Source organism: Aulonocara stuartgranti, assembly GCF_965226115.1.
Source record: "Aulonocara stuartgranti genome assembly, chromosome: 17".
In the NCBI taxonomy this organism is placed as follows: Eukaryota; Metazoa; Chordata; class Actinopteri; order Cichliformes; family Cichlidae; genus Aulonocara; species Aulonocara stuartgranti.
In genome coordinates this window covers 2822859-2836056 of record NC_138953.1, presented here as the reverse complement: position 1 = coordinate 2836056, position 13198 = coordinate 2822859, and the positions used below count along the sequence as shown (strand labels likewise).

At 41.7% G+C, this 13198-nt stretch overlaps 1 protein-coding gene across 1 annotated transcript; it reads left to right on the top strand.

Annotated features, from left to right (window-relative positions):
• Positions 1-4737: 4737 nt before the first annotated feature.
• On the top strand, positions 4738-7332 carry LOC309692431 (fish-egg lectin-like). Its single transcript, XM_082510909.1, has 5 exons — positions 4738-4883; positions 5018-5254; positions 5339-5556; positions 5640-5764; positions 6973-7332. Exons 1-5 carry the CDS (start codon positions 4796-4798, stop codon positions 7112-7114), a joined length of 810 nt encoding a protein of 269 aa, XP_082367035.1. The 5' UTR covers positions 4738-4795; the 3' UTR covers positions 7115-7332.
• Positions 7333-13198: the final 5866 nt, after the last annotated feature.

Sequence of the window (13198 nt, the reverse complement as noted above, 5' to 3'; positions counted from 1 at the left end):
AAAGAAAACCAAAGGGGAGAAAAAAAAAGAACAATACAAAATTTGTAATTTATTTTATCAACTTTCCTTCTGACGATGCTGTCTGTGTTGAGCGCTCAGTGAATCTGCATTTGACTACTCCGCCTAGGCTCGAGAGTGCAGCCTAGGCGGAGTAGTCGAACGCAGATTCACTGAGCACTCAACACAGACAGCATGGTCAGAAGGAAGAGCGCAGGGCAAGCTAGCGAGACAGAAGTGGACCTCCCCACCCTCATTCAGATCTGGCGTTTGGAATTATTTTGGTTTTCATGTGACGTATGACCCTGAAGGTAAGCGAGTCATGGACTAAAGTAAAACAGTATGTTGGATGTGCCATGCAATGCTCAATTACATGGGTGGGAGCTAGTGTGTTAGCGCAGTTAGCTCGTTAACGTGTTGGCCGTCTAGCCCCTCTGTATAGGGTAGCTCGTTAACGGAGATTTGCCGTGTTGTGGCGTTAAGGTTATTTCAACGAGATTAACCTGAAAGCACTAGTGGGAACACAACGAATATGACTGCACATTTACGCCGACATCATCCTAGTGCAAAGACAAAAACAACAAGCATGCAGGCTACAAACTTTAGCCGAGTCATTTAGACAGCTGTTAGCACAGGATTCTCCTTATGGAGACCTGATATGTTTAATATGCTGCTGAGAATATAGCCCAGAAGAAGCGGATAGTATAGCTTTTATTTTGGAAAGAGACATTTCTCTGTAATAAACTCTCTTTTCCAAAGATGAGTGATTCCTCAATCAGATACAGGGCTCGCAATATCGCTAGCCCGACGTCCCGGGGCTATCTCTCCCCTGCCTGTTGGGCTATTGTAGGAAGGAAAAATATATGTCAATGCTTTTGCATTCTTTCAGAAATGTAGCTGGGTAATTATGTCATTGGGTGAGCCACTGTCAATATGTGACATATTGAAATCGTGTTTGAATTTGCGCTTGTTTTTTTGCTTTCACTTTGCAATCGCGCGAACTGTGTATAGAGAGCGACAGCACTGATCTGTGAGTGATGATAATTTGTGCACCAATTCCTCTGACATCGTCTTATTAATTGTTAGCTTACTATGCAAACATGACAAGTGAAATCTCCCGCAGCTTAAACATGTGAGAGGTTGATCGCGCAGAGAATCGCTGAGCTTATGTGAGTGCGGCAGGATATATATTTCACTACGATGACCTGGATGATTGAGAACCTTCACAGACAGATATATATTTTAGTTCTGCTGAGCCAAATAAGACAGGTCAGGGTGAAGAAGTGACAGCCAAAGAAAAGCTTACCACAAAACGGAGAAGTTATGACAAATCAGACTATAAGGCAAAAAGAAAGTGCAGCTTTATGGTTTCATGGACAAAAGAATTTCTGTGGCTGCGATATGATGAGCTAAAAAACAACGCGCACAAGGGTTAGGGTTAAATTTAAAAACTGTACTTTTGAGTTAAAATATATATTTATAATTTTAATAAATGACAAATTAAAAAGGCATGAACATTTTTTTTTGTATCGAAAAAATATCGAACCATCCATCCATCCATCCATCTTCATCCGCTTATCCGAGGTCGGGTCGCGGGGGTAGCAGCCTAAGCAAAGAGGTCCAGACCTCCCTCTCCCCAGCCACCTCCTCCAGCTTGTCCGGGGGAATACCAAGGCGTTCCCAGGCCAGCCGAGAGATATAATCTCTCCAGCGTGTCCTGGGTCTGCCCCGGGGCCTCCTCCCGGTGGGACATGCCTGGAACACCTCGCCCAGGAGGCGCCCAGGGGGCATCCTTGCCAGATGCCCGAACCACCTCAGCTGGCTCCTTTCGATGTGGAGCAGCAGCTGCTCTACTCTAAGCCCCTCCCGGATGGCCGAACTTCTCACCCTATCTCTAAGGGAGAGGCCAGCCACCCTTCGGAGGAAGCTCATTTCCTGTGCTTGTATCTGCGATCTCATTCTTTCGGTCTCTACCCACAGCTTAGGTGACCATAGGTGAGGGTAGGGATGTAGATCAACCGGCTAATTGAGAGTCTCACTTTTATACTCAGCTCCCTCTTCACCATGATGGATCGGTACAGGGTCCACATGACTGCAACCACAGCATGAATCTGTCTGTCGTTCTCCGGTCTCTCATGAACAAGACCCCGAGATACTTAAACTCCTCCACTTGGGGCAGGAACTCGTCCCTGACCCAGAGTGGGCATTTTTTCCCCTTGATTATATCTTCAATAAAGTCTTTGATTCATTTCCTTTTATTCTTTACTTCTGTTTCATCTTTTGATTACAACACAAAGCAAAATGATCGTGATTAGAGATGGACCGATCCGATATTACGTATCGGTATCGGTCCGATACTGACCTAAATTACTGGATCGGATATCGGAGAAAAATAAAAAATGTAATCCGATCCATTAAATATCACGAAAGCACCTCACAAAACTTGCAACACGCCGTAACTCGCCTCAGAACGTCGGAGCAGTATGCATCACGTGATAGAGCAGCTGTGGCATGCGGGACCTGTCGTGGTCTGGATAGCATTTGGAGCTTCGCTAGCAACCTGGCATTTCATCTCCGACAAAGTTATCCCCGAGAGAAGTAAAGCAAGTGTGTAAGTCCATCTCTGAATGTTTGTAAAGCATTCCCACGTTAAGCTTAACGAGCGACTGCCTCTCGCTCTCCGGCTGCTACTTCAATCGTGAAACTGCTTAATGATCAGCTGATCGGCTTTTCTGTCGTGAGTCTCTCTTGTTTGTTTTTGGTCCACTTTGCGCCAGAAAGAGCAAACCAGCGGCTGAACAACAGCAGCACGTTTAAGCTTGATAAGCTGTTGTTAGAATTTATTTAATATTACTTTCTACACCAGGATCTTTTTCTACGTAGCTGACGGCTGGTAACTGTGCAGGGGCGGATCTAGCAAAGTTTAGCCAGGGGGGCCGATAGGGCATTAACTGGGAAAAGGGGGCACAAAGACATACTTTTCTTTCTTATTCTCATTTAAAATGTCTAGCTTTTAATAAATAATTATCTGACACCCAAAGTTTTAATTTGATGTAAAATGAATAGAAGTCAATTACTGTATATAGTGACTATTAAGTCTAATATATATACCCTAGTAAGCTATAGTACATTTTCCTTTGGGAAGGTACCATCTGTGCAGTCTGCAATTTTGTTGAAGAAAGATGTTGAATCTATTTAATATTTCTTGAAAAATAATTGATTTCTGTGCATTTTTTTTTCACACTGCATCAAATTAAGGTTGATTACGTTGATTAAGCATCATGAGGTGGAGCGTGAGGGGTGGTTCCCTATTTTTTTATTTTTTTATTTTTGTTGTTGCTGGGAGTTGGAACCCTATTAGTTAGGTTGCTTAATATTTACGCTAAGTACTCTTTAAAATACCAGAATAGGGAGGATGGTGTAGGTCCAAGTTTATTAGATTGATCAGTATTGCTGAACTATGAAATATTTTTTTTGTATACAGGTATAACAGAATAGCTTTAGTGTAGTTGTTGTTTTAAACTTGAGTATGAACTTGCAGACTTGCAAAATGCAGCAAGATATTTTAAAAAACAGTTTTGTTGATTAAAAAACACTATATCGGATTCATATCGGTATCGGCAGATATCCAAATTTATGATATCGGTATCGGTATCGGACATAAAAAAGTGGTATCGTGCCATCTCTAATCGTGATATGAGCTATTGTTCTAAACAGTTATTCATGGCTTTCATACTGATATTCTAGAAATCCAAATTTTTTCCACATCTGTGGCTTTCTCTTTTGGGATGTGCTATTCATTCGTGACAGCACTTTTGAACTATTTTTAAAAGTGTTTTGTAACCAGTGTTTTTCAGTCAGTCTTTGATGGTATACCTAGATTTTTAACTCATTACTCTGGATAACCCTCATCCTCAGTGAGCAGGGGCAAACTTCAGCCTTAGGGAGGAGGTCTCCGTCCACAAACTAGTATTGAAGATTATCATTATATTTACAAATAAAAACTAAAGTTAATAACATACATAATATACCAAAGCCTCTAAAAAGACAAACTAATGCATTTGTACAGCTTTTTAAAAGAAACTGTTTCCATCCTCTTTGAATTTTCTTTAGAGCAGCAGTTCATTTGGCAGGAGGAGACAAAACAGATATTGTTCTTTTTATTTTCTACAGAAGACAAACAAATTACACAGACTTCTTACATAATCAAAGACATTTACAGAATCAGCCATGATTTGGTTTGGATTTACAGAATCTGGAATTGAGTCATAATCACAGCCTCAGCTATTGTTGTACTATTAACAACTTTACCTGCAGTAGTATGGTGGAACTCAGGATCTAAAGTAAGACCCCATGAAAGGAACAGAGATTAGAGTATATATTTCAAGAGAGCTGCACAAACAGGGTTTTCAATATATAAACAACCAAAAGATGATTATGAATCATGAGTAGCTTGGACCTAATACTAATTAATAAGATGGAATAACTTCAAAGTAAAGTTAAGTTGCCACTAGTAACTTTCCCCAACTAATAGAAATATGTCCCAGGAAGGTTTGTATGTTTTATGGAAATCATTTTATCTTGGAAGAATCCTCAGTCGTTGCTTTGTGGTTGTACTTGAAAAAAATCCCTGTTTCACAACTTCCTCCTTTGCCTAAATTGTGTAAAAAAAAAAAAAAGAAAAAAAAAAAGAAAGAAAATCTGTTTCATGTTTCACAATAATTGGTAAATTATAAAATGCACACTCACGCAAACGGTGCAGTGCAGTAGCTCAGCAAACATCCAGTAACACACCCAGATGAGTCCTGCAGCAGACAGACTCAGAAACAAGATGAAAGCTATCGCAGCCTTGCTGCTAATGCTAAACTACCTGTCAGTCAGTCATGGTAAGTCCAGTTTTTCAAAATAAAACTACACTATCATTTACTATATTTGTTTAAACCAACCAAGAAGCAAATTATTTTTATCCTTAAAATAAATAAAGGTTCCATTCATATGACTGATGGTTTTCTCTTCACAGGCTGCACTTGCACGGAGGGTCCACAACAGTTTCCTGCTGTACAGATTGATGCTGGGCAGGGGAACGTTGTGATGACAGACATCAACAATTATGCATACTTTCTGATTGGATCACAGTGGTACAAAATGGGCTCACTCACCCTGAAGCATGTCTCAGTGGGACCTGCAGGAATCTGGGGTGTTGAGCTCGACGACAGGGTCTACAAATACGTAGCTGGCAGCTTTGTTTTTGAGAATGGTGAGCTTTATCACAGACTTAAGACAGTAGAGTGTGCGCGGTAGCAGCTGTTTGAATGAATGATCTGTACCTCTGTGTCTTCAGGTGAGAGGTTACAGCAGGTGGATGCTGGAGGAGATGGTCAGGTGGTGGGAGTTAGCTACCAGTCCACCATCCACTGTCTGAAAAGCACCATTGCCTCAGCCTACAGGGAACAGAGCACCCTGAGCTGGACAACCCTGCCTGGGCTTTTAATGTATGTCAGTTGCAGCTCAAAATATGGATGCTGGGGAGTGAACTCAGGTCAAAATATCTACTTCACAGTAAATTATTTTTTATTTTAATGATCATTTGTGTTGTTATTTGTATGATCAAGACATCTCACCATATTTGCTTTTCGTGACAGAAAGTAACACCGAGCACCTGTGGCATCAGTGGCTGGATACAAGTGGATGGTCTTGCAGTAATGGTTGAAATTGGGACTGATGGAAGCGTCTTTGTTGTAAATAGAGGAGGAGAAGTCTTCCAAAGGTAAACACTTAATCTAGTCTGAAAGCATTTTAACTAGCCCTGGCAGTATTTCTGTTCTTTCTTCTTTCTTTTTGCTTTGACTCTTTCAGTCTCTGTTTGAATCAGGTTATTGTGTTTTTGACTCCTCTGTTGTTATCCATGCAATGGATCAACCACTATTTTGCTCTTCAACCTTAGAATGACCTCTCCACAAATGAATAACAAATTGCTCACGAAGGCAATTTGTGCTTAAATCTTTCTAGAAGCGACTTTCATTGTAATGATCACTGAGCCATACAATGTTCATGTGTAGAATCACCAGTCAAATGCTACAAAAGAAAACTAGTAATGTTTACTTATAATCATCATAGTTTCTGTAACTCAGAAACTCAGTAACTAAGAATTTTCAGATTTCAGTTGTGGATTCTTTGAATGATCTGTCTCTCCTCTATAATACATTTAGGTGTTCACTTAAAAGAAATCATAGAAATCTCATTTTTCACATCTGTTAAACATATTTACCTCTTCCTGTCACGCCTGCTAAGGCAGACGGCGTGGAGAGAAGAGAATGCGGACCCAAATGCAGACAAATGAGGTGGATGTTAACAGAAAGCAAGCCTTTATTTAGGGCTGCAACAAATATTACAAAACAAATGGCAGAAAGGAAACTAACAAAACCTAAACTGGGAAAAGGTGAACATGAAACTTGAAACATTGAACTAGAAAACATGAAACCTGGAAATGTGGAGTGAAGAAGAGCAGAGGAAATGCAGACGACCCGACAAAGAACAAAGGAAAACACACAATAAGTACAGAAGAGAGACACAGCTTAACCTAATCTGACACACGAGACAGGAAGGAAGCAAAACAGAAAACTCTAACACAGGACATGAGACTACCAAAGTAAAACAGGAAATACACGAACATAGAAACCTAGATAACTAGATGTAACACAGAACATTAACAAAATCTAAAGTCTAGAAATCACCAACAATACTAAGGAATAACCAAAGGAGCTAGAAATGCAACAGACTAGACCACGAGAAACCCCCAAATCACAGAACATGAAGTAATCAAAAACATTATATTTGGGTCACCAGACCGAGCAACCATGAGACTTACAACTCTTAACTCAGGATAGATAATATGGCGAGGAGCTGAGGCCAAACCCTCAATTGCACAAATAAAACAGATCCAATGATTTAAGTATCAATGTCTTCTCTCTACAGACAAGGCATCGACAGCAGCACTCCACAAGGCACGAGCTGGACCAAAATACCAATGCCCTCTCGCATCAACCATGTGAGCTATGATCGTGGCAATCTGTGGGCCGTGACTGACTATGGGACCATCCTGAAATGTTTATGCTAGTGGTTGTAGTCTTTCCTCTTCTGTCGCATAAAACAATGTAAAAACTGATCAGCATTATGTCAACAATGGAAAAATTCACGTGGGAAAATAATTGATTGTTTTATTGTGATTACATCTTAAGTGATTCAGCAACAACATGCATAACTACTAGAATGCTGTCAGATATTTACTTCTGTATCATTCACCTGCCATCCTTTCATAAACTCTTGATTCGCTGAGACTGTTTGGATTCAGTTTTTTATTTTTGCAAGTTTTATTCAGCACAGTTACTGGCTTTCCTGTCACTGTTTTGGCTCTTTGCTTTGTGATCATTGCACATAGTAGACAAGCTTACATGAGATTATGATGGTGTTATATATTCACCAGTTTAACAGGGTCCAGACCTCTGGTGTTCTTTTATTATAAATCCCACTATGGGAGATGCACAATGCAACAACACCTCCTCCTGTACAGCAGAGTAGCTCCACCCATTTTCCACCTCAGTTCAAACAGAAGTGCTTCACATTGACCCGTAAATGTCATAATTATGTCAAAGTCAAGAATTTGTTACTTTTGATGCTGAATTTATAGATGAACTAATGGTAATAGATGGTAGGCTAGTTTGAACCACAAGTCATTTACAGTTTGTTCATGTTCAAGCTTAACACTGAGGTTAATTATGGAGTTCCACAGGGTTCAGTGCTAGGACCAATTCTGTTTACATTATACATGCTTCCTTTAGGCAGCATCATTAGAAGACATAGCATAAATTTTCACTGCTATGCTGATGACACCCAGCTCTATCTGTCCATGAAGCCAGATCACACACACCATTTAGTTAAACTGCAGGAATATCTTAAAGACATAAAGACCTGGATGGATGCTAACTTTCTGCTTCTTAATTCAGATCAAACTGAGGTTATTGTACTCGGCCCTGAAAATCTTAGAAATATGGTATCTAAGCAGATTCTTACTCTGGATGGCATTACCTTGGCCTCCAGTAACGCTGTGAGGAACCTTGGAGTCATTTTTGACCAGGACATGTCCTTCAAAGCACATATTAAACAAATATGTAAGACCGCTTTCTTCCATTTGTGCAACATCTCTAAAGTTAGAAATATCCTGTCTCAGAGTGATGCTGAAACACTAGTTCATGCATTTATTACTTCCAGGCTGGACAACTGTAATTCATTATTATCAGGAAGTCCTAAAAACTCGCTGAAAAGCCTTCAGCTGATCCAAAATGCTGCAGCAAGAGTCCTGACAGGGACTAGAAAGAGAGAGCATATTTCTCCTGTTTTGGCTTCCCTTCGTTGGCTTCCTGTTAAATCCAGAATTCAAAATCTTGCTCCTCACATACAAGGTCTTAAATAATCAGGCCCCATCTTATCTTAATGACCTTGTAGTACCATATCACCCTATTAGAGCACTTCGCTCTCGCTCTGCAGGCTTACTTCAGATTCAAGATTCAAGAGCTTTATTGTCAGTACAGTAGTATACACAGTATACAGTGTACCGAAATGCTGTTTCACCCTAAGCCCCCCATGGTGCATTTATAAATATATAAAGGATATATCTTCAAGAGATGTATAACTAGGAATTACAAATAAATAACATGCTATGTTTCGGTAAAAATGAGCTGTACTGCACAGTGTCATGTGTTAGCAGGGTGAACAGCAGTGGACCAAGCACACAGCCCTGCGGCGATCCTGTGCTCAGTCTGACGACTTTGGAGGTTTTATTTCCTATGAAGACAGACTATGGCCTGTCAGTTAGGAAGTCCAAGATCCAAATGCAGTGGGAGGTGTTTATTCCTTGTGAGTCCAACTTCTTTACCAGCTCCTGGGGAATGACTGTGTTGAATGCTGAGCTGAAGTCAATAAACAGCATTCTGACATAAGTGTCCTTTTGTCGAGATGGGAGAGAGAAAGGTGAAGAGCAGATGAGATGGCATCATCTGTGGAGCGGTTTTGGTGATGAGCAAACTGTAGCGGGTCCAGATTCAGTGGAAGCTGAGTTTTCATGTGCCTCAATACCAGCCTCTCAAAGCACTTAATGATGATGGGCGTAAGTGCCACCGGCCGGTAGTCATTGAGGCAGGACACAGTGGACTTCTTTGGCACTGGGATGATTTGTGGTTTTGAGGCATGCAGGTACCACAGCTGGGCTCAGTGATGTGTTTAGGATGTTCGTGAGGATGCCTGCGAGCTGGTCAGCACACTCCCGAAGCACCTGGCCAGGTATGTTGTCAGGTCCTGCAGCCCTTCGCAGGTTTACTCTGTGAAGTGTCATCCTGACATCTGCTGTGGACAGACAAAGTACTTGGTCATTGGGTGAGGGGGGCATCTTCCTTTCTGGCTCTTTGTTCTGTCTCAAAACGTGCAAAGAAGTCATTTAGTTGGTCTGGCAGAGAGGGATCACTGCTGCATGCTGGAGGTGTTGGCTTGTAGCCCGTGATTGTTTGGATGCCGTGTCACATGCGCCGAGTGTCCTTTGTACTTGTGAAATGTGTGTTGATCTTATGTGCATACTGCCGCTTTGCGTCTTTGATGGCCCATGATAGATCTGCTCTGGCTGTAGTGTAAGCTTCTCTATTTTTGGCCTTACAGGCAGAGTCTCTGACTTTCATCAGGTTGCGTAGCTTTGCAGAGAACCAGGGTTTATGGTTTGCATAGGTGATGACGGTCTTGGAGGCAGTGACATCCTCAATGCATTTGCTGATGTAGCTGGTCACTGAAGTTGTGTACTCCTCCAGGTCCACGGTGTCTGAGTATGTAGCAGCTTCTCTAAATATATCCCAGTCTGAGCATTCAAAGCAGTCTTGCAAAACAGGTATGGCCCCCTCTGGCCATGTTCTCACTTCTCTGAAGGCTGGTCTGATCCGTTTGTTGATGGGTCTCTAGACTGGAGTGGGAAGTATGGAGATGTGGTCTGATTGTCCGATGTGGGGGAGGGGTGAAGCCTGGTATGCATGCTGGATGTTTGTTAGTGGTGCAACGGATCAAAAATCTCACGGTTCGGATCGGATCACGGTTTTAAGTCAAGGATCGGATAAATTTTCGGATCAGCAAAAATAGAAAAAAAAAAGACAAAAATTCGACTCGCCATTTACTTATTTAAGTATTTTTTGCCTATTAAAAACATTCAACTGAAGACTCATTCCACACACTTATATAAAAACAAATTAAGGTGCAATATGGACATTGTGGACCATGCTGGGCAGCCTCTGCATCCTCTGCACACGGCTATAAACAACCAGAGGAGTCTGTTCAGTGACAGGTTGCTTCTCCTAAAGTCAAGGACCAGCAGACTTAAAAAGTCCTTTGTCCCACACACCATTAAACTGTTTAACTCCTCGCTGGAGGGGAGAGGGAGGGGAAACGGGAACAAAGGAGGGGGGAACAAGTAAGCTGTAGTGCCTTTTCACTGTGCAATCGTTTTTGTTAATATCCAACGGTGTAATAGACTCACTTGAAATGTGCCGTTCCCTTGTATTCTTATTCCTATTTATTCTATTTATCCCTTTTGTATACTCTGTATTTATATATGTGCATATGTGGTATATTTCTGCTCACATTCTGCAACTTCTGTCGGTGCTGTGCTACTGGAAACTGAATTTCCCGGAGGAACCCACCTGAGGGATAAATAAAGTTTCATCTAATCTAATGTAATCAGTGCAGGGCTTTGTATCTACCACTCCGCAACGAGCGGTCATGGTCACGTGGCTTTCCGTTGCCCTGGAGCTCCACCCATTTGTAGTCAGAGCAACAGAAGATGCCCGGGACAGTTTAGCCATAACTTTAAACTTTTCCTGCTCATACATGCTCGGAATGATCTTGTCACACTGAAGTGGACGCGCAACGAGATATCATAGCATGGCTCAAACACGTTCATCACAGTTTAAACCCCTTGTTTTGCACAACGGAATACGGCCTCCCGTCTGCAGCTAAACACCCCAATATGTTAGTAATAGCTTTAGCCCGGTCGGATTGGGCAACAAAGTGCTGCTTAAATGCCGCAAACTCCTCTGCTTCACCACTTGGACCGCTAGCGCTGACCATAACTATCGCTTGACAGACTGACCACCATACACATACTTTTTTTTTTTTTTCCTTTTTCGAATCACGTGCGTACTGAACAGTGGAGTGGGATCGGTTCGGATTTTGGATCAACTGTGATCCGTTGCACCACTAATGTTTGTATAAACAAGGTCCAACATATTGTCTCCTCTTGTTGCAAAGTTAATGTTCTGGTGAAATTTGGGTACAACTGATTTAAGTGTGGTGTTGTTAAAATCCCCAGCGAAAATGAAGAAGCCATCAGGGTGGGCTGTTTGCAGATCACTGATAATCCTCTAGAGTTCATTGAGTGTTCCACTAGCTTTAGCATTTGTGCTAGCACTAGGTGGGATGTAAACAGCAACGATGATCATCACAGTAAACTCTCTTGGGATGTAAAACGGCCTGCATCTGATTGCCAAGACCTCCACAAGTTCTGAACAGTGCACAGATACAGTCGCTGCATTCTTTTAAGAGTGTCAGCCTTGAATGGGAAATTACTTGCCGAAGTGACTCACTGTACTCAGGAGATCCAATTGCTACTCTCCGGCAACCATGTTGAGAAGATCAGTCTGTTTTTATTCAAAGCCCCTGAAACACCTCTGGTATTAGGTTATCCGTGACTACAGCAGCACAACCCCCAAATAGACTGGTCTCACAGCTGCTTGACAGGATGGAGTGTTAAATGCCACGAGCAATGTTTAAAGTCGGCATTACCTAACATCACAGATAATATCCCAGCAGAGGTTTCCACGACCCCTGACCTCTCTAAAGTTCCCAGCGATTATCACGACCTTGCTCCAGTGTTTTGTAAGGACCGAGCACTGTCGCTCCCACCCCACCGCCCCTATGACTGCTGTATTGATCTTCTTCCTGGAGCGTCCCTACCTACCAGCCGTTTGTACAGTATTTCTAAGCCTGAAGGCGAGGCCATGGAGCGTTACATCACAGATTCCCTCGCATCAGGTATTGTTCGGCCCTCCACGTCTCCCCTCGGGGTGGGATTCTTCTTTGTTGAGAAGAAAGATAAGACCCTGCGCCCCTGCATTGACTTTCGGGGGTTAAATAACATAACTGTCAAGAACAAGTACCCTCTCCCACTGCTGGCGTCCGCGTTTGAGCTCCTGCAGGGTGCCGTTATTTTTTTCTAAACTCGACCTCCGCAACGCCTACATCTGGTCGGCATTCGGGAGGGGGATGAGTGGAAGACTGCGTTTAACACTCACCTGGGGCATTTCGAGTATCTCGTCATGCCATTTGGCCTCACCAAAGCTGCAGTCTATCTGGGTCAGATATGAACCAAGTTTAGCTGGAGTTTATTTTCGTTGTGCTGACTTTTTACAGTCAGTTACAATAACTCGTACTGCGTACTAGCTAGCATGACAGAGTTTCTATTAGAGATGGCACGATACCACTTTTTTATGTCCGATACCGATACCGATATCATAAATTTGGATATCTGCCGATACCGATATGAATCCGATATAGTGTTTTTTAATCAACAAAACTGTTTTTTAAAATATCTTGCTGCATTTTGCAAGTCTGCAAGTTCATACTCAAGTTTAAAACAACAACTACACTAAAGCTATTCTGTTATACCTGTATACAAAAAAAATATTTCATAGTTCAGCAATACTGATCAATCTAATAAACTTGGACCTACACCATCCTCCCTATTCTGGTATTTTAAAGAGTACTTAGCGTAAATATTAAGCAACCTAACTAATAGGGTTCCAACTCCCAGCAACAACAAAAATAAAAAAATAAAAAAATAGGGAACCACCCCTCACGCTCCACCTCATGATGCTTAATCAACGTAATCAACCTTAATTTGATGCAGTGTGAAAAAAAAATGCACAGAAATCAATTATTTTTCAAGAAATATTAAATAGATTCAACATCTTTCTTCAACAAAATTGCAGACTGCACAGATGGTACCTTCCCAAAGGAAAATGTACTATAGCTTACTAGGGTATATATATTAGACTTAATAGTCACTATATACAGTAATTGACTTCTATTCATTTTACATCAAATTAAAACTTTG

What these genes read in the sequence shown, in the direction of transcription:
- LOC309692431 (XM_082510909.1), top strand. Translation starts at nt 4,796, where the DNA reads ATGAGTCCTGCAGCAGACAGACTCAGAAACAAGATGAAAGCTATCGCA. An exon ending in CAGCTTTGTTTTTGAGAATG is followed by an intron (nt 5,255 to 5,338) that starts GTGAGCTTTATC and finishes CTGTGTCTTCAG; the next exon opens with GTGAGAGGTTACAGCAGGTG. An exon ending in GTCAAAATATCTACTTCACA is followed by an intron (nt 5,557 to 5,639) that starts GTAAATTATTTT and finishes TTTTCGTGACAG; the next exon opens with AAAGTAACACCGAGCACCTG.